Consider the following 22,678-nt stretch of genomic DNA (forward strand, 5'->3'; position numbering starts at 1 on the left):
CTTTAAAACTCTTGCTGGAAATGATATACATTTGTATATAACATATTATGACTACCAATGTATTAGTTATTCTTATATACATGTTGTACATGGCTGTGCGTGGTGTTGCCAGAGTTGATAAATTTGGTATGTCCAATAACATTCCTAGCTATATCTTCATAACCATTATCATCCTCATCATCATCATCATGTGAGTTCTGCTGCACATGTATCCATGGTAACAGCAAGAAGTTGTCTTCTTTAGCCTCCACCTCCTTCCACAGACGATTGCTAGAAGAAGTCTAGTACTTTAACGATTACCATTATCATCTGCTATATCATGTACAGATGCAGTGGCGTGCGAAATAATGGCACCGTTTTGCGAACCAGTGGTTTTCCTTTCACAAAATTACCATACCACATATATTCCATGGTGCTCTGTTAACTTGATGGGTGTCAGGGAAGGGATGGTGCTGGAATCATCTAACCTTTTCTTCATTTGTAATTTTTGCTTGATGTTTACCATTTTCCCTCTGGAAAAGTATATGGATATCATAGAGCATCGCTTGTAAGACATTGCATTCATTCCATGGCATTTGTCGAAGGACATGATTACTTGGAATTAGTCAAGAGTTCTGCAGAGTTTGCTGTTTGGCAGATCTAGAGGTCCCATTGAAACCTCGTGAGAGATACGGACAGAGAACGAGAGAAAGAGAGGGAGAGAAAGAGGAGAGAGAGAGAGAAGAGAGAGAGAGAGAGGGAGCGAGCAAGAGAGTCATATGTCACAGCTTGATCCAAGACTGCTGTTCACTAAACACGAGAGAGCTACGTGCAGAAATGAATGATGGAGCATTGATATAAGGATGCTACCATGTGAAATTGAACACTGCTGTCGGCGTGCACAGGAAGGTGTATCATCTCCGCCAGCGAAATCTGACTTTTCGTATACTTGCAGTTTCTCTGAAAAGCGATACGTTTGGTGCAATTGAGAGTGAAAATATTTTGTATCCCTCTGACTATAAATCTTCAAGTGGCACTTGAGAAATTTATATGTGTGCTCTTATATCACAATGCAAAAAAAAAGAAAAAAAAAAAGGTTGCCAGGTAATGTTTTTCAGTGGTGGTCAGTGAAATTTACGGCTTCAGGTATCAGTGCTACCGCTGACCGTTTTTTTTTTTCTGTAGATTTCATAGTGCACATTTCCATGTGCCTCAGCTGTGAATTGTGGGAAAATACTTGTTTTTAAGAAGAACTGTCTGAAGCTCTCTTTGTACTTTATTTTATTCTTCTAAAATAAAATGGAATATATAATGTAATCTAGAGGTCCTGTTTATTGATAATGCAATAATGCCCATACAGACTCTACTTTATGGCCATTTCTTCTCTCGATATGTGTACAATGTATATGTGACCCGCTACAACAAAATGGTCCTAAAGTCGCGCACAGTCGAAGCCGTGAAAATCGAGTTTGAAGTTAGAGCATCAAAATTGGTCAAAACTTACGATTTTCTGAATTTGACATATTATTAGAGTCTGACATGTCTTCTATCATCTGTCAAAATTTTGAAGCAAAATGATGAAAGGAAAGACAAAAAAATAGCGTTTTTCTGGGCCATGTTTTTTGGCGTTTCAACGAATCAGAAACTGGTTCGAACATTTGGATTGAGCGCCACACATAGGCTCCGCCCCTAACAACGACCAGAGTGATCTCATTGGTCAGTTTGCTGCTTGCCGCTAACCGAAGCGTGAAGCTCGCACACTGCCCGGTCAACTGGTGCGTGCGGGCGGGTTGCGCTACGCCTTGCCGCTTCTCCTGACATTCTGGTCACTGATTGGTCGGTGAGGAGACCGCCGACGCTGTGTTTGAATGAGCATTTCGGGGGTTGCTAGGGCTTAACTTCTATTATCAGGAGGTGAATACTGACTTGCGTGTCTCTTGATTGTGATTGCGTCGCAAGGAGAACTTTTAGGGCGCTTTTCTCGAAACAGTGATTTCCCAGACGTCTTGACATGCTCTCTTTTAAACATCGATATCTCCGCAGCCGATTATTTCTATAAGATGTGTTATATATCAATTTAAAGCAGAAAGATTAGGGAATTGTGTCATGCAATTTTCAAATAATCGACCTCGCCCGACTTTAGGATCATTTTGTTGTAGCGGGTCACATATATTGTTTATCAGAAGCTATATATGTATGTACAAATTGTATGTAAGTGTGTTTGTGTGTGTGTTTAAATACTCCTTTTATGTACTCAGTCTGCTTACTCAGTCTACATCAGTCTACGTAAGACAGTACTGCAACATTTTTCACTAATCCCATACATTCCTTTTTCTGCTTTGTCATGCAAATATCATATACATACTGCATACATTTTGTATATACAAATATTTATAGTATCGTAATTGCAGCCACATGGGAGTTGTTAGGTCTGTGTATTGTGTGATATTTTGCTTCACACACACTGTGAGTCTTATTAAACGGCGACTGCCATTTGCAAGTACATTCCACACTTCTTCCCCAAGTCAGTCGTTCTGTTCTTGTGTAGGCCTGTGTGTGAGAAGTGACAAGAGAAGCTCACAAATCCTTGTTAATTTCATTAAGCATTAACGTGGGGAGATACACACGACTGCTTTGATATTAATTGGAGTCTTTATAATATCGGTTTGAACCATGCCAGGTCCCACGAGACCCATGAGCGGAGATCAGAAAGGGGCGGTGCCGCCAAAGTCATCGATAGCCAAGCAGTCGTCCCAGGACGGGCCCAAGGCGGCGGGCAAGGAATCGTCGACCAACGGTCAGCAGAGGCATGTGCCAGCTGGGGCTCGGCAGGTGAGGGCCCATAGATTTGTCCTCCCATACTGAATAGAATGCAGTGCATTTTATCCTGACGACTATATTAATAATGATAATAGTTGACATTTTTAGAGCGCCTTTTCCACTGGATACAAAGCGCTATGACATGTCACCCCTAGTCGCCATAGGAGATAAATATATACAAATTACCAGGCAGTGACAGTACAAGTCCAGTGCACATACAGGAATATTATAATACTAGGTAGGTCTTCAAATCTTGTTTGAAGTGATCAAGTGTTGGTTTTGATTTCAGAAGAGGAGGGAACTTATTCCACAGTCTGGGAGCAGTAGAGGAGAAAGCTACATCGCCAGCTAGTTTGTTAGTGCGTGGTGGAGTGAAGGTAACGGATGACGAAAGACGAGTGCACCTAGAGTGAGAGTGTCGTACCAGACACTCCCCCAACATACGCTGGAGCTTTATTGTTGACTACTTTGTAGACTAGTAGGACAAGGTTGAAGGATATTCTTGCTTTGACTGGCAGCCAGTGGAGTTGACATATGAAAGGAGTGGCATTATATTCTTGCTGCTGAACATGTCTGTGGTTGGCCCAATCATTTCACCTGAGCTCTAAATCTGTTGAAGACTACATCATGTAGTCCTGAGTATACTCAGGCAGGTGTCTATTGGAAATATGTGCTATGGCAAAATCAGCTGGCCCTCAAATGTTTTATAGCATACCAAGTGCCATTACAAGGAGTTATGTCATAGGCATTGTATGAGAGAAACATTCATATCTTTTCATGACTCCCATAGCCAGGTTGTTCTTTAAGTTTCCCTTAGTAACATTTTCACACCAAAGAGTGACGTATTGTATACATGCAGTGTATATTTCCATGATAAGATTGCATTGGGGCAATATTATGCACCTATATTGTCTTTTTAGAGGTGTAATGTCACACTTGACCTCCCTGCTGGATTTATATCTTTCTAAAGCGCTGAAAAATATTGTTTCAAGGAGAAAGCATAACTCCGGAGCAACTGTCAATAATAGAGATGGCAATAATTATATTTTATACTGTTTGGTCCACAGAAATACAAATGGTTTCATTCTAGCCCCATTGGCAGCAAGTTAAATAGTGGAATTATATCATCTGATGTGCTGTCACTACTTGCAATATAACAATTTTATTGTCTCGCCCACCGGAGGTGAAGGCGAGACTAAGGGATCCAAGTGGCGTCCGTCCATCGTCCGTCGTCCGTCCGTCGTCCGTCACAAATGTTAAAGTTTACCTGCAAGACTCTCTTATGATGCATAACTTGGGAACTGTTACAGCAATGGCAGCCACACTTGGGTGATAGAAGCACTAGGGGTATCTTCATGTTATGGTGTTGTCGGAGGTCATGTTATGGTGTTGTCGAAGGTCATGTGATGATGTCAAAGGTCATTTGAGGTCATATATTAAAGAGTACAATTGTATGTGCAATACTCTTTTCTATGTTAAAGTTTACCTGCAAGACTCTCTTTTGACAAATAACTTCACATAAGTTGCTTGGATTACAACCTAACTTGGGTCATAGATGCACTGGGGGTACCTTCATGTTATGGTGCCATAAGAGGTCACATGATAAGGTCAAAGGTCATTTGGGGTCATACGTTAAAGTTTACTTGCAAGACTCTCTTATCGCACGTAATTCAGCACATGTTGCTACAATGGCAATCAAACTTGGGTGATGGATGCACTTGGAATACATTCATGTTATGGTGCCGTTGGAGCTCACATGGTAAGGTCAAAGGTCACAAGCATGGGTCAACGACCTTTTAGAGCCCAATGTTTAGTTTTTATGGCGCTTTTCTATTATGGGTCATAACTTTTGATCCATAGGTCCGTTTGTGACCAAACTTGGATGGTAGATGTCTCTTGGGGAGTGGATGGTCACCACAAGGTCAAAGGTCACAGGCAGGGGTCAACGAACTTTAAGTGCCCAATGTTAAGATTTTATGGCACATTTCTTTTTTGCCATAAATTTGTACCCTTTTTTATCCCTTTTTATCGGTTATATCTCTTTTTTTTATCTGTTCTATCCCATTCGGGCACAATTTCTTGTACACGAATGGGCAGGACACATTATGGCACTTGCCTTGTTTATTGCTGCAGTAATCATGTGATTGCATTTTGGTTAATCACTGATCAGTATTTATGTAGACCATTTAATATTTTCAAATATTCCCCTCAAGGTAGTTACTACATTGTTATATGCTACATTGGTATGCCAGTACCGAATGTCCAAAAAAAAAAAAATTGCAAGAGGATTTCCACATTGATAACTTTCGATATGATTAAACTGTCTGAATGCTATTTATAATTTAACATCTTACCTACATTTTACAGAAAATCCCATTCAGTTTGGTTAAGTGGTCACAGAGAAATGGGGATCGCAGTAAAGCATGTCGTGGGTCTGTTTCTTCCAAGTTCAGCACTTGGATGCTCTTGGAACTGCATCTTAATGTGTGAACTCATTGGACAGAACTTGGAGGGAGGGGATTCCTGACATGCTCTACAAAAATCCTCACTTCTCTTTGACCATGGAAGCCCATTGAATGTGATTGTCTGTAAAGATGTGGGTAATAAGTTATAGTATCATACACTGAAATTGTATTGAAATTGTACCATCCCAGGATAGTTCCAAGGAGCTGCTGAAAGGGATTGATACTTCAAGGTTCAAGGTTCAAGATTGATTGATTCACTATTAGTAAAGTTATCATTGTGGAGGGTCCCATTGCATTTTTTGGGACAGACGGTATATTTGCCAAGCATCTGAAACGGCATCTCTCCTCTCCTACCCTCAGGTCCTCCCACCGCCTTCAAAGAGGCCTCCCCTGCTCTCAAAACCCTCTGCTGCCAAAGTCCACAACAAAAGCGCCGACTCGTTAGACACGAGCAAAGACAGCACGGAAGCAGGGAAAGCAGACGCAAAAGGTATGGGTTACGTTAGATTCAAAGGGATGCACAACTACAGTGTATGTGCCACTTTCAAATTCCTCAAGTTTGTAATTTATGTCAAATTTTGGTGCAACTTTTACCTCATTTAGAATTCATTAGATTTTGCTCTACGTACTAAAGTCAATATGAACGTGATGTGGAATGGCCCTTTAGGAGAGGCTTGCTGGGTAGAATACTGTATATGCCGTATATTCAGCAAGTCTGATTTTTCGCGAGTCGGGACTTCCCGACAATTTTGGGAGTGGTGAAGTTCGCGATTATGGAGTACAGTACTGAACGGCGAAATGTATGCATTCATGTCGGGATGAGAGTTGATATTTCTGCGTGTTTTTAAATTCGCAATTAGCACCCAACTCTTTAAATTCCCAAAAATAATATCCTTGCGAAATATTTGGTGTATGCAATATCTTGTCCGTGGATATCATCTCCACACTGGAATCAAAGTATGGGTCTTGGTTTGGGGGTTGGGAGCCTTCTCCACTATATACCGCAATTGTCCAATTTGAAATGACATGACATGGAAGGCTCTATGGCTATCATGAAGAAGGACAGTCTGTCATAATTCTAATTTCCATTCAACAATATAGTAAATATCTAACAGAGTTTTTAATGATTATGCACCAGTCAATCATGTTTTTTACCCCCCAAAAAAATAAAAAAGTAAAAAACAAAAGCAGACAAATGAACAAGCAAATAAACAACCAAATATCCTGTATCTCTTTCTCCACTGTCTGTCTTACCCAGAAGCCACATTTGACGACATAAAGCCCAGCTCGGAGAAGCTCACCCACCTCAACCTCTCGAGACCAAAAGCTGTGGGTAACAGGAGACCGCCCTCTACTGTTGGTGGTCCGGGAGTGCAGCCAGCCTCAAATGTAAGTTCCCACCAACCAACCCCTCTTTCCAATCTGTCTTCCTCCCTGCCCCCCCCCCCATTTTTTATTTTACTCAACTTCCAAGTCAATTAAATGTGTGTGCATGTTTCTGTGCATATTGGACATGCATGTAGCATTGTGCCGTGTCATATGACACTATAGAACAGCATTTGGAACCTTGCCGTATGGATTTGTGCAATCACAGCAATTTGTGATACAACATTGGTCATAGGATTTTAAAGTCTTCCTGCTTCAAATATTATAACTTTTGATTATCTCATATTTTGATTAATCAATGACATGGAGATGCCAAATTGTATTCATTCCACACCGTTCTGTCAGTGATTCCCAGTGTGTGGTTTTTGAGCTGTCCATACTGACCATTTTCCTGAGCTAATAAATGATATATGAATAGCAGTGTGCTTCACATATATTTACTTGTCTTACTAGTGGATTTTATTTTCTTTTTCTTCTTTTTTCTTTTTTTTTTTGGGGGGGGGCCATCAGTGATACAACCTGTATGTACTATAAAGACTGTCTATTTTCTACCGTTTTTCAACAGGTATAGTTGTACTTGCGATTCCAATGGTGTTCGTTACTTACAATATAATGTTATGTCATGTAAAAACAAAAAAGAACCAAAAAAAAAAATAGGGAAAAAATAAAAAAGTGCCAGCACCCCCTGTACAGAAATCATTCCAATGATTAATATGAATGTGTTCTGGGCCCTGTTTTATCATAAGATAATTTAACGTTAAGTCAAGATAATCCATGATTAACTTCTCATATCAACTCTAAGTCCACTTAATCTATGATTAACTTCCAAGTTAACTTGAAGTCCGTTATATCAAGACACTGACAGTTGGAAAAAAATTTAACTTCCTCCAAGATCAACATATAAGTTTTCTCAACCGCTCCAAATCCATGATTAACTTAACAGTTGATAAATATCAACTTTAAGTAGAAACAGTCTCGGTAGACTCAATTGTAAGGCAATTTACAGAAGAAAGATGACTGTCGCACTTTCCTAGTCTAGCTGGGGTCTTGTCACAAATGTTTGTCTGTTAACTGCTCACCTTTCTTTAACATTTTGTTGCGTTTCTTTCATGTAATTATGGTCTTTTCCTTGCATGAAATTCACGATCGGCACGCATTGCTTACGCGACTGCTGCACGCAAACACCCTAGACAGCAGTCTCAATCCCAGCCTGTGCGCCCGGCGCCTCGGCCCGCCCGCCAATCAAGCCATCGCCAGCGAGGGCAAGTAACCGAGTACGGAACTATAACTGGAACCGCGTCTATGTGCAATGCGTATCTTGCCAAAGAACTCATATGAGAGGAAACCAGTGATTCCTGACGTGCGTAGGCCTACGTAGAGCTAGTTCGTCAATAGATACTAATTAACAGTTTAGTAGGCCTATACAGAAAATGAAGTTTAATTCTATAGCACTGAGTACGACAGTAACTTGAGATCTAGAAGTTAGGCTAACCAGTATAGGCTTATTACGTTAGGCCTAAGTAACGTTCAGCGAGTCGTTTGTACTTACCGTAACACGTACTGCAGATTAGAACGTCTATTAGAGTCTAGAATTTCGACATGTTGATGTAGACTCGCGATCTATCCTTTACAAAGCCGATCTGCGCCGTAGAGGTAAAAACAAGCTACTGTAGTCACCACACTCTCACAAGTTTCCATAATCCTACACGTAAACACACAGGACTTCAGCCTATTGAATTAAGACTTGAAACAATGCATAGATATAGGCCTACATGACCTTCACCTTGGACAGTCAGTTACTGTACGTTTAGATCCTTGTCAATGAATACTTGATTGAGTGTTTAATTAATCCCTACGTAGTGTGCGGAATCTTTACGGTACGCGCGTACGCAGATTTTCGTTGAGCTCGAGATGTGCTATTAGATCTATCGACCTACTTTCTTCAATACAACGCAAAACGGCGTATTTTACGGTTCTGTTGCCAACTTAGATACAATGTACTTCTAATTCAGCGGCTGTAGCGCTAATAATACTGCGTCGCACTAGCAGACTACGCTTCCGTGGCCATGGCAAACAATCATGTTTGTGTTGTTTGTTTTGCTTAAAGTATTGTATTGTTTTTAAGCAGACAGTACCGGAGACCAGCCTCGTCCCGTGTTTTTGTTTTGACTAAATCAATAATTAAGTCATGGTGATCACCTATAACTATAATCGACTGTTAAGTCTCTTCGTAAAACGGAAACTTGCAGTTGATTTAAAGTTATAGCGGACTTCAAGTTGGATAAAGTTAACTTTATCTTGATAAAACAGGGCCCTGGTATACAGTGTACTAAGCATGCATTTAGTGTTATGGTTCATGATAGTACAGTGCGTATTGTTTATTGTTATCGATATTCCAGGTAATGTGCTTTTATATAGTGCATGAATGTATGCACAGTGGAACAGTCGATATCTTTTTGTTGTTGTAGTATATCTTCCATTTTCTGATCTGTGGTTGTAGTTTAATGTGTTCTTAAAATTTTCACTTCAAATTTGCTATTGGCATTTGCGTATCAGTTTGAAGAGTCTATAAAAACAAGATCAAAATTAGATACAAATTCTTTTTTGAGAATTGGAATTATGCATGTGACCATGTTATTCAGAGTTCTCCATGACTTGTTGAAATAATAAATTGACTATTAGAATTACCAACTGTCTCCTCAGCACATGTTAGGTTTTTGTTTTATGAGTACATTATCCAAATTTGTAGATAATAATTGATTTGTCAGAAGAAAAAAAAATGTTTAAGATCTCAAAATAGCTCACAGCACATATTTTCCTATCCAAGAGTGGTAGCCACAAAAAAAACTACAGAAATGCAATACAAAACATGAATCATCTTGTTTTACTAGAGAAATAGCAAAGTGGCTACTTATTTCATTGTAATCAGCAGAAGACTTAGGGGCAGCAGTTTACAAATGCAGTCCTTCACAGCTGAATTCAGATTCCAAGTCGTGTTCATTTACACCCTATAATTGTAGCTCTAATTGCATATTGTGCCTTAGTTTTGGCAAGTTAATACAGTGTGTTACTGTTTTGCATGCATTTTATGCTAATGCGTTGATTTATTTGCAATGGTTTTGCTTGCAGAAGTATCATTTATATTTTGTTTTGCTCTCCCCCTTTTATTCCCCACCCCTATTTTGTGCCCATCTGGACTGATTTCCATCCAATTTCATTTCAAAACCATGTTTGAATAACCCATCTTCCAAACTAACGACTGACACATTTCTGAAAAATAAATTGGCATGAACATTTCCTTTTAATCATAACATTGAATACCATACTGTGTTCTGATGTCTGATGATTGTAAACCGCAATCTATTTGTGTTCCATGTATCCTTTAAAACTGATGATATATCTCAAAATGTGTCTGTTGTACATTCCTCTCTTTGTGTTATCGCTTTGCTGTTGGGCTACCCTAAAAATTACCCCTTGTTTTCCATCTGGAATCTTGCTTATTGGAACGTTGCTTATTTAAAATATCATCTTTGTGCTGATATCTCACAACATCAAATGGTAATCCTGTGTATAATATAATTTCTTAAGTTTTGTTATCACATTACCACCTTCTACCACCTGGCAACAATGGATCAAAACTTAATCTCACCACTCATCAAACTCAACTATATATGCCACTCACCCATTCCCCCACCCCCCACTATCGAAACTAACGTGGTCATGCTCCAATGCTGTACTCATTACATGTGACAAAACACCCATCTGCAACCCCCCCCCCCATCATACCCAACACTGCCAACCTAACCCCCCCCCTACTTAACCTTTCCCCTCCCAAAAACACACACATACACACACACACACACATACACACACACTCACACACATGCACAAACACACGCACACAGATGTCCACGCCCTTAGGTCCCTCACCCCTGGCCAACTCATCGCCAACATGGGGTGATGCCGTCGATGGCCCCGGCCCCGGCCCCGCCACTGCCACCGCCACCTCCCCCCAACCCGACGAGCCCGCAAAACCTCCCCCCTGGAGTCGGGACATCAAAAAGTCCCTGCGTAAACCGCCCATTCAGCTGCCATCTCAGGACAAGGTGATAAAATCAAATCAGAACGAGGCTTTCGAAATCTACCTCCTATCTGACATCAAGCACTCTTACAGTGTCCATTTCCTAATGTACAAAATGTGTCCACAGCTTTCTTGACGCTCCAACATTCTTCTCACATGCAGTGCGTTGAAAGGCGATCTAGATATTTGTGGTTTTTATGTGAGTGTGATTGTGGTTACTGTATGTGTGTGAGTGTGTGTAGATATGTAGATATGTAGTTCTTTCTTTCCTAGCAATCTCTTATGGGCTACCCCACAGATTTTTGCATGGAATAATCCAACTTCCTGAAAAATTAACTCTTTTCCCCCATCCTGACAAAAGAATATGAAATTCTTCCTGATATGGGAACAATATTGATTATTGAGATGCTGTAAAGCAAGAAATATTCGCAGCATAAAAATGTTTGCGAATTGGAGCCAACAGCCTTTTTCTGTGAACGAAAGTTTTCCAAATTGCCACTGGCATCAATCCAGTGCATTATGGTGTAGACAAGAACTTTCACATGCATTTTAATTTGGCAAATCTTGGCTGTCATGAATTTTGCAAAATCAAAAGAAGAGTGAACATTTTCTGGTTTTACAATACATATAGCACAAAAGTAGCTCTCTGAGGACTTTTTAAAACTTCCCTTATTTTAACGTTTGAATGTTGGCAGCCCTAGAAAAGAGCACAGGTTATTATGGCTTAGAATCAATCTTTCTCAACATCACTGAAGAAGAAAATGATTGCAAATTGTCATCATCCATTCAATTTTATTTTCTCTCCTTACCTCATAAACAAAGGTGCTATATTGAAGGTTCATACTGAACACCTGCAGATCTCTCTTTTGGCAGCTGCTGAAAAAAAGAAGAAGAAAAATCAACTTTAGCGTGGTTTTGAGAATGATTTTGTGATCGTGATATCTTTGCTTGTCACTGCTGTGATGTCACCATCTCACTTTATCACTTGTGGCCTGCAGTCTTCAAAAGGCATCAGCAACGTGCATAGTCTATTCAAATATTTCTTCCTCGAAAGCAACCGATCTTTGCAAATCAATCTGTTCTTCTCATGCTCTTATGCATTTGCAAAAAGAAAAAAAAAAGATAGAAACAAGTTAAAGCTTAATTTGCATTAAAAAAAAATCATAAATGATAGATAAATCTTTTAGTGTGGTAGGTTTAAAAAACATTAAATAGTTTCTTTGTTACTTTTAACAGTTGTTTTACCTCTTTATTTATCTATATACTATCTATCAAAGTATCACAGTCAGGCAAGCATGCCCCACATTTGATTGTGAACACACGCACACACACAAATAGAAATAGAAAGCAATACTCCAGCCGTATCATTTTTTTCTTTTTGTTTATTATTTCACATGTTGTGTTTGCACTCTACTAAGGCAGAGAATTCAATCTTGTTGTCTGATTTAATATCTGATTTTATTGACTGCCATCATGTATGGAGACATTTTTGTCTGTGCTATGAAGAATTGTGCGCATGGAAAGCTAGAAGCATTTTTGCATGTGTTTGTTTGTTTGTTTGTTTTTTGTCAAGCATTTCTGGATTGTGCTTACATAGAATGCTTTGTATGTGTCATGTCTTTTGCATGGAATTTTTTGTTATGCATGAGAGCATGCTAGCTAGATTTCTTGAGATAGCCGCTTTTGTTTGGATGCACAACTGACGTTTTGATGACTCGGAATACATGGGATGGTATATCTAACACTCTAACTGGACATCATATTTATACAACAGGGCAGAAATCTTTTTCATGTTCTGTGTTGATGGCATATCTATATAGATATGAAAAGCATACACTGTGTAAATTCAATATTATGAAAAATCAGTTTGTAATTTGGAACTGTTAATCCAGACTGTGTGGCTGACACAACTATAGTGTATATGCACTTTCATTTGAAATCTGAGGCTGCATATTTTCTTCAAGGTGAACAGCTCATAGTACATTGTAACTGGTCAGACAGCTGTTTAGACAGTCATGGAGTATGATATGTCTTTTGGGTCAACCTAACTGACTTGTGTTTGAAAGGACAAGATTACATGACAACCACTATCAACTGCTCTAAAAAAACAAAAATTAAGCAAAGCAGTGAATCGCCACAAATTTTAAATGAAACTGTCGCTTCATGAAATGTAATGAAAATGTGGTACAGCAATCAAATGGTACTTCAGTATGGGAGTATGGTTCCAAATTGCAGACTGTTCTGATGTTCACTAACCCCCCTCTTTTCTTCTTCTCAAGCCAAGCTGGCGCTCATGCTCACATAGATGTTTCCAGTAACCTTCCCCAAATCTTGCCCTTCTCCACAGAGCGTGGACAGCGCTCCCCCGTCGGACACCCCTCCCATACTGCCCCGCTCTAAGCATAAAAAGCTTCTCCAGAACCACACGCCCCTCGCCTCCATCCCAGCCCAGACCGACAGCCCCCTCAAAACCCACGACGTGACCCCGCCTTCAAAGTCCCCGACCCAAACGCACCCCCCGGTCACGATCCCCCACTCGAAACCCCAGCCCCCGGACCATCCCCCGCCCCGCCATTCCGACCACGCCCCTTCTTCCTCTTCCATCTCTGCTTCCAAAGAGCCGGCGCCTAGCAACGAGCCTCCTTGGAAGACAGAGTTGAAAAACCGCAACCAGAAAGCAAACGTCAGTCATGCTGGTGGCTTGCAGGTGATTGGGCGCTTTAAGAGAAGGCAGAGTTCTTTGGATGTGCCTTCTTTTAACCAATTTTATTTTGCCTTGTTTTTTTTATTTTTTTATCAGCACTACAGAATGAGATCTGAAGCAAGTACATTGTACAATGATATACATGTACCGTAAAAGTGGTTACTTTTGGGCGAGTAATTTTTCGCACTTGGCCGGGTGAGATGAATTTTGTGTGTTTTTGATTCCGCAGAATCAAGACATGTATTAGGGGAACATATGACATGCAAAAATATTCGTGCTGATTTCTGGTTGCACCAAATGCTCGAAAATTTCCACTTGTACAGTAATCATTTGCCATTTATTCCTTTATTAACTTTTGTGTGCTATAAGTGCTAATTGGCAAAAAAAAAAAAAAAAATCCCATAGCATTTTACACACTGCCTAAAGACCTTGGCACAACAAGGGTTAGTAGCTTTGAATTTTTACAAGCCAACCAAATACCTATACATCACTGTGCTACTTTTTTGATAGTACAATGACATCTGAATTTTGCTACATATATTTTCATATTGTAAATGTACTAGCATAAATCCACATACATACTGAACAGTGGAATTGCACCTGCCAAATAAAAAAAGAAAAGAAAATGTCTAAAAAAAAGATCAAGGGTCATTGTGTTGAGCTCCTACTCATGAATCACTGACTGTAAAAAAAAAGAAAAGTTTGATTGATGTCTCAACATCTTACCGGTCTCCTGTGAAGAGAGAATTCCAACTTAAAGGAGAAGAAAAGATGGTCACATCCTTTGGGACACTGACCTTTAAAGACACTGACCTTTAAAGACACTAGAATAATTTTTGTGAAAGGTGATTTCAAACCTCATTCTGTAGTGCTGGGTGTGAGAGGGAATTTTGACACAAATCTGTTTGCAATTTGCAGTTAACATTACTTCAGCTTTATGACTTCCTTTTCCTTCTTTCTTTTTCCTTTATTAACTGATTCCTGTTGTGTTTTTTAAGATTGCAATTAACCGAGAGAGGAAATTTTTTTGGGAAAATCTCCTTCTCCGTGTGTGTCTGTTGTTTAAAGGTGTCAGAATTTAACATCATTTTGTGTTGTGATTGTGTGGGAAATAACATCACATGTGCTATGAGAAGGGAAGTTTCCAAACATGTATGCAAATTCAGTGAATGCATAAAGATTAGTAAAGCACTCAGTGAAAGATTAAAAAAAAAAATAGATTAACTTTTTCAACAGTCACAATATGTTAGCTACAATTTTTGCTCAATCCCATGTGGCGCCCTCTACAGACAGGAACTGAACTTCACATTTGTCCTGTCACAGTCATATATCACAATACTAAGAAAATATGAAAAGAACTTCACACAAATTTAAAAAAACCTTTCACCATGCTCCCCCACAAGTCAAGGCAGATGTGACTTTATCTCACTGACGCATAGAGGGACTGTGTCCTTTTCATTAAATATAAAATAATTTGTGAAATCCATATCATGTTATCTCTGTCTTGTTTGATTGATCTCATTAAAGAGAAGGTATTACTAGGGAGAACAAGAACTAAAACCATTCAGAACTCTTGGATGGACTGTCAATTTTTTTCTCTTAAAAACCTTCACCTCAGTGTTTCACAAGTCTTTCTGCATTCAGCGAGTCTGTGCACATCATCGGGACGAAACTTCCCCTTTAGTACTGTGTGAGAATAGGACTTGCATCTTGGTGCATTAACTGTTTGGGAAACTCATGTCAATGCATTGTGTGTTTCAGTATGTTGTTTACTTATCGTTGGTGGGGTGACAAAACCTTGTATCTCAAAAATTTCAAATGTTCAGGAGAGCTAAAAAACATGGCTGCCATAACATGTAAGTCTATGGAAACAGCCAACTTTTATTTATCATTTGTGACCTTAATTTTGCAGATGGGCATATAAGGATTGGGAATTACATAGTAATGGTTCCTAGCTTCAATATAATGAAGAAAACTCATTTTCACCAAATATTGAGATACGAGGTTTTGTCACCCCACCAACGTTATGTTTCTTGGTTTGCCCAATGCATGTGTTTGTGTCATGTGTGGGTACTTTTTGTTGTTTTGGGGGTTTTGGGGGGTTTGTTGGTTTTTGGTTTGTTTGGTTTTTTTCCGCTGTGCCCACTAGAACAGAACTTTGAATATGCCAGTTTTTTTTTTTTTCCATCTGGGCATAGGTGCACAATTCAGTCATATAATGTACATATTATTTGGATCATCCCAGGGAAGATGAAATGATATTTAGAGCAAACTTAGTCTTGTCTTGTTATACGTCAGGTTTGCCAATTTGCCAATTGAGTCTTGATATGATTTGTTGATAGGGAGAGTTCATAAGCCCAAGACATGGCATTCGAAGTAGTATTTTGTTTTCTTGATTTTATAAGAATGAAACTAATAATAATGATAATGATGATAATTATAATAAAAATGATCGTGATTATTATTATTATGATTATTATCATCATTATTATTATTAGTAGTAGTAGTAGTGTTGTTATTATATTATTATTACTGATATTGTTATTATTATTATTATTATTATTATTATTATTATTATTATTATTATTATTATTATTATTATTATTATTATTATTATTATTATCATTATTATTATTATTATTAAAGCCATGACTATTTATATTACTATTAGTAGTGGCAGTAGTAGGAGTACATGTAGTAACATGAGCACTTCAAATTGAAACTGAGGTAAGGAAAAAAGTAAGAGTAGTCATTTGCGGGCACAATTTATTTACACTGTGGCCCATTGCTGGCATTTATAGTTATTTCCCTGCTTCTTATTTTGTGTGTGTGTGTGTGTGTGTGTCTGTCTGTCTGTCTGTGTGTGTATGTATGTTTTCGTGTGTGTTCATTTGTCAACCTTTGATTAGAAAAGAAAAGAAAATTTCTGGCGCAGGTTGAGTATCATTCTTGCTTTTCCATGCCACCACCAATGCATTTCATAGTGTCTGCTTTATGCCATAAATGAAAATAAAAATGAAGAGATTGAAATAAAATGATAATTATTATTTTGATGCTAGTTATCAAAAAATAATAACAACGATCTTTATTAACAGTCAAAAACAAAGACATGGAACAAAAAAGAAAATGCAATGTTAAACTCACCTTGTAATAAAAATTTAACCAGGAACTAGCAATTTTTTATGGCTTTCATTTGCTGTGTATTTGCTTTCTAATTTCTCTCCAGAAACTCAAAGTCTCAATAGCTCTACAAAACCCCTCCTCCCAAAAACTGATATGTGATTTTTAGACCATACCAAGAGTTTAGTCAGGTAAACATACTTTATACTTTGAAAGCAGTACAGTATGGGACCAAAAACAGAAAGGTATTAGTTTGCAATCTCTTCCTATGAAGCAGTGGAATTATTTTCCAGAAGACGGTATCGGGCAGGTGTTTGGAAATATACGAAAAGATTGTTTAGAATGACTTGCCATGGGGTTCATAATTTGAGACAAATCATCAGCTGTGAATCTTTCCATTTGGATAGCATTATGAATCGGTCAAATATATTCAGGCTTTTGCGAGGATCAGCAGGAATAATTTAGTGCCATTAAAGACAGTGCGTTCGGCCAAAATTTCTTAGATCTGCGATCTTCATCACATTGTAATCTTGACTGGTACGTGAAATCAAGACAGGGAAAGTGAGTTTACAGAATAGTTTAGAATCGTTCATTTATTGTGTATACCATACCTCAAATTTCATATTTCATAGTAGATATATTAGATTGTAAGGCTGGACACAGGTAAATTTCTGCTTATTTCATACCATCTACCCTGAAGCCATAGCCATTTTTTTCATTTTGTAATCATTAAAATGATAAAGGGCACACCAAACAAATGCCTCATATTTTAAAGGAATGCTTGCAGATTGCTATATTAAATCAGAGTCACCCCTCTTTTATGTGTACAGAAAAACTACAAAGCAATTCAGTTGACAGAATTTCCTGACTTAAAGAGATCATTTAGCACACCAAAGTTATTTGAAGATATGTAATATATCTACATCAATTAAAAAACCATCCGTCTGCTTCCCATAAATTATGCTAATATATGTGTATGTCAAAGAGTATATAAATATATTTCTGTGGTGTATGTCCCAATCATTATATCACCGATTCCATCATGTCATCTATTTCATCAATGTCCTTGCCCCTGGCAGTCTGTTGAGAATGGAAGCGCCCCTCCAGGTAGGCCCAAGACCACACCCATGCCCTCTGTGGCTGCCTCATCCACCACATCCGTGGCATCCAAGCCGGACACCAGCGGTGCCCCGCCCAGGCCCGCCCCCATCAGCACGGCAGACCCCACAGCGGTGGCGGCGGCGGCAACAGGAGTAGCAAGCTTGGCGGAGGCAAGGCCCTCGGGCGACAGTGCAGGGACGGCAGAACTTGTGCAGGACTTGAAGAAAGAAATCAAAGGTGTGTGCCCGTGTGTGTGCATGTGTCCATCTGTCTGTCTGTCTGTTTGTGTGTTTGTTGGAGCATCAAGAACGATTATCAGTTTGGCCTTGTGCTGAAAATGATACCCTTACCTCTGGTGAACAGGTGAGTGGAACGTACAGGGTCCTAGTGCACAAGATGCCTAACTGTGCATATCCATTGTTCCAAACAGCTTCCATAGCTACTTCCATCAGCACTGAGGCCTCATAGCTGTTGCCATGGCAACTGCTATTGTGGCAAGTTGTTATTTATGGGAAGTCATTGTGCAAGAGTGCCTAGCATTGTACTGTTCATCAATATGCAATTGAGTATTTATTCCCATCGAATACTCAATTTTGTAAATAAGCTGCTTCCCTTAGAAAATTCCCTTGAATTTGTTTGTGTATTTTTTACAAATCCCTAAAAGTTTGTGGCATCACGGTTAGTGGTCAACCGACATACATTGTGTGGATGTGGTTTAGCATATGACCTAGAATGCGTAAATTGCATCATAATACTTTGGATGGATCACAGTGTTTTGAAATATTTTGTTTCAGATGGTACATCAGCATCTGTATTAAAGTGTATAAATTCAGTGATGCAGTAACAGATCACAGTGAATTTAGTGTATCAAAAATATTTGCAACCATTGACATTATGCTGATGCCTCCTATTGAAACAGTTTTGATATTTTGTTTTTATGTCCCTTTATAACATATGCATTGTATATCCTCTCCTGTCTGTAATGAACATCCTTGTCTCTGGTAGATTCTAATTATATAAGCTTTATTATAGACCCCTAATCGCATTTGCTTTTCCACCAAAGTATTAGGGAGCTTCAGATTTTTTGCGACACAGCCGTTCAGAGAGAAAAAAAAACATGTTTGGCGCATGCGCAGAATTGTATATCAAAATCGATCTATTTATAGCTTGCATCATCTGAGTTTTTACTACACGTTCTCGGCTGTTTTTATGTCCGCTCAATTCACATCACAGAGAGCTACTTGATGCACTGATCATAAGGTGGTGCCATTTTACTTTTTACAAGTTGTGTCTTCACATAATCTAAAGCTACTTTGCTACGCGACACAGGGAGAGAGAAGAACAGCCAATGCAATCATCGTCTGCGTTGCAAATCCAAATCTCCCTACTGGCTCATTTGTGTCATTGTTTCTTTGTGTTTATTTTATATTCATGAGTGTGTGAATTCAGTTGTGTGAATGCATGATAAACGGGAAAATGGAATACCATTGTAACATGAAAGTAGAAAATGTCAGATGCGGCATAGTTGTGCTTCTAACTTCATCACTCGTCTCTTTCCCCCGCTTTGTAGGTCTTCATGACATGATAGCGGCGATGAAGAGCGAGTTCAAGAAGGAGGTGAAGAAGTTGATGACTGAGGTGGATGAGGAGAAGAAGCACCGGATGATGATGCAGGTGGAACTAGAACGGATAAAGAAACTTGTGATGGAGGGAGACTGATTGCCATGGTAACCACAGCCCCAGAGGATTTTGTTTTAAACTTCCGGATGAGAGAACGAAGCAAAGGGGATTTAAAGATTCTTTTAAAAAAAAGACAGAAACAGCTGCATCTGCCTAAGACTGATATTTTGCCTTCATCCTCATCACCATCATCATCGTCGTCGTCGTCATCATCGTTGTCGTCCTCGCCTTCTTTCAGAATGAGCACAAAATGCTACTCAGCTATTTGACCGATCAGCCTACCGCCTTTACTGTATTGTCCACTTTCACCTTCCCGTCCCACAAATACACATGCTTGTCTTTGTGTGTGTATATTTACCCGAGTTTAAAAAGATGACATACATTTATATATATGTATATATGTATGTATATATATATATATATGTATATGTATATATATATATGTATGTATGTATGTATATATATATATATAAATATATAGGCGTACCTGTGTTTTGGTGCCTTGTCTGCTACCGGCGGTTTCACGCTGTCGCGATCTTCAGGCAGACTGACAAAGTGGTCTGTTTCGACCCTCAACAAACCATATATTCCCGACGGATATATACCCAACGGATATATAAATATATATATATATATATATATATATGATATTCATCTCAATATCACAGATACTCTTTGAGCATCTGGAATGTGGCTTGACGGACTCATTGAATGCCTTGTGCAGGCCCTATGAAATTCACACTCACAAGAGAAAAAAACCCAAATGTGTACATATCATTTCCTTAGCACAGTGATTTCATGGTCAATACATTTGTCATGGAGTAAAGGAGAGTAAGGTAAATCCTAAGCAGGGAGATGTAATATACCTCTGGTATGAATAACACTCTGTTTCTTTAAAATTTATCACAAAAATCAAAGAAACGTGTCATTAACCTTCATCCATACAATTTAAGATGACTTCAGCTAACCAGATACGGTGGTGATGGTTTAAACGTGAAAAGATTCTCCAAGTAATAATCTTGAAGAAGAATGGTTAACATTACAGCGCAATATGTGTGGCAGTAGGACCAAAGCTTTACTCTACATCAATTTCCAGAGTGACCAAATTTGGTTTGTGTTTCATCCACACCTTAGATTTTGAATTATGTGCAGTGAATGTGTCTTTACATTGTGTCAGTGCATAGTTGGTTTAATCAACATGGCTATAAGTATTTTTTATAATTGTGAAGAAGACGTATTTTGCATATATTTGATCTGAATTATATTCTAGGGGGCTTTATGAGCTTATGATCTTGTACAAATCCATGATGCACATTTCTTGCTACTGATTTTTGTTGCAGAACATTTTGAGTAGTAAAATGGCCCCATACTTTTTTTTTTCAGAATGATGAAATATTTATACTTTGCTTAGTATAGTAGGTGCACCATCTGAATGCTAAAATGTCTGTTGTATTCATTTTTAAAACAAGAATATGTAACAATAAGTGGTCTGTTTCAAAATTTTTGTGTGGATTGTGATATTTAATTGATTATCAGTCGTCTTATGCTTTCGTGCGTTTCGGAAAATTTAACAGTAAGTTTGCTAGATATCATACAGCGTGAGTTACAGCACACTGGAAAGAAGTGAAAACATGCAGCAGTCTGTCCGTGCTGTTTCTAATGACACGTCATTCTCATTAATGGAGTACGCCAAGTTTACCATTGTCATTCTATTACTTTTACTTGTTCTTTTTCTTTGCTTCATTTTGGAATGCATCTTCTGCGAAGTGTAAGCAGATAGGATACGCCCCGAAACTCAAGCATCCTTAACTTTTGGCTATTCAATGACCTACCAGTCTATCTTAGAAAAGGGCAACCCCCCCCCCCTAAAAAAGAAAACACACACACACACACACACACACACACACACACACACACATACACCTGACACTTACTGACAGTAGGATGTGTTAAAATCAAGATTTTTTTCATTAACAAGCCCTCCCAATCCGTGCACAAACTGCCGATTGTAGAAGAGAGTAATTATCAAAGTTGTATGCAAGCCTGACTTTTTCGCTTGTGTGAGGACCTAGAGTACATCTGACCTTGAGACCTGTAAATTCCGTAGGAAGCAAAGAGAATGAAATCTCCAGTTGGCAGACAAACTTAAGCTTTTTACATCTTTTGGCCATACTTGTTTTCAGTTTATCAAGTGCTGCCCAGAATCTGAGTTTCCTTTTCATCAATCAAATCCTTTCTGTCTTGCAATGAGACAATCCATGCATTATCTTAACTCTTCTCTTCAAATGCTGCTGTACAATTTCTCTTTCAAAGAAACTGACATATCCAATGAGAGATATGCAATCCTAGAAATTATGTTTGTCCATAAATTCAGTATGGGGATATTATATCTGCCAGATGTTTCTATGTGGCAGGAATACCTCATTGTTTTGATTTATGTTTTTTTGGGGGGGGATGTTGTGGGTGAAGAAAAAAGGCTCTATATTTGTTGTGAATATTTGTTGGTTGTATTTGAGGTGTTGATGAAAATTCTTGCTTTTGCAAAATGTACTCCCATTTTTTTTTTTTTTTTCTGCTAGTTGTTATTTAGGAGGCCGGCCCTCATATTAGGACGTATTTCAGCTTGAGTCCTTTAAAAATCACCATACCACGTTTTACGTGAGAGCAGCATTTCACCTCGGAATACCATGACTCCTCCAGATTTGGGTAGGTGCAAATATTCCCGTGGGTGCATCAAACATATGACTACATTGTTTGTGCATACTGTCAGTCTTTCTCCATGTGATAACATTCTTGTCTTTCCATCTAGTCCCATTTATTCAAAGCGTAGTCCACACATTCGATTTAGGTGTGTGTAAACATCCCGCTTGTTGGCGGTCATTTCCACTGTTTGTTTCGATTATTTTTCAGCGCTTTCACTCCAGTTTACTCATTTACCTTGTTTCAGTGTAGTGTAGCAGGAAAAGTTGCGTCTGTGGTCTGTGATTTTGGCGGGCTGCTGTTGACCACATCGTACCTCCCATTTTCAAAGTACAAATAATGAGAAAGAGAAAACCAAAAACTTATTATTTTTTTGCATGTCTCATTGGATTGTGTGATCATAAGGTATTACTTGACAACCTAGGTTTTTACGACTGGTTTTCTTACCATTGGGACCACACCAACATTTACATGTATTTAATAATGCTTCTTGAATTGCTTTCGTCATCCTATATATGGTCACACAGATACACATACATGAACACACACACACACACACACACACATACACAACCCATTTATGCAGCTACATGTATACTACTGGGGACATGGAATGTCCCTCCTCTGGTCCTGGTCCTCAGA

At 38.8% G+C, this 22,678-nt stretch overlaps 1 protein-coding gene across 1 annotated transcript in view; it reads left to right on the plus strand.

The window, feature by feature from the left end:
• Positions 1 to 19,704, plus strand: part of LOC139737320 (SH3 domain-containing kinase-binding protein 1-like) — a 97,740-nt gene extending 78,036 nt beyond the window's left edge. Inside the window, exons 11-16 of the mRNA XM_071647993.1 lie at positions 2,660 to 2,811; positions 5,625 to 5,754; positions 6,523 to 6,653; positions 13,079 to 13,438; positions 17,635 to 17,893; positions 19,227 to 19,704. Coding sequence (XP_071504094.1) covers positions 2,660 to 2,811; positions 5,625 to 5,754; positions 6,523 to 6,653; positions 13,079 to 13,438; positions 17,635 to 17,893; positions 19,227 to 19,375 — 1,181 coding nt within the window. The 3' untranslated portion in view covers positions 19,376 to 19,704. The remainder of the gene's footprint in view (positions 1 to 2,659; positions 2,812 to 5,624; positions 5,755 to 6,522; positions 6,654 to 13,078; positions 13,439 to 17,634; positions 17,894 to 19,226) is intronic.
• Positions 19,705 to 22,678: the final 2,974 nt, after the last annotated feature.

Source organism: Diadema antillarum, unplaced genomic scaffold (genome assembly GCF_040938485.1).
Source record: "Diadema antillarum isolate AM-2024a unplaced genomic scaffold, OU_Dant_1.0 seq00000689_RagTag, whole genome shotgun sequence".
NCBI lineage: Eukaryota > Metazoa > Echinodermata > Echinoidea > Diadematoida > Diadematidae > Diadema > Diadema antillarum.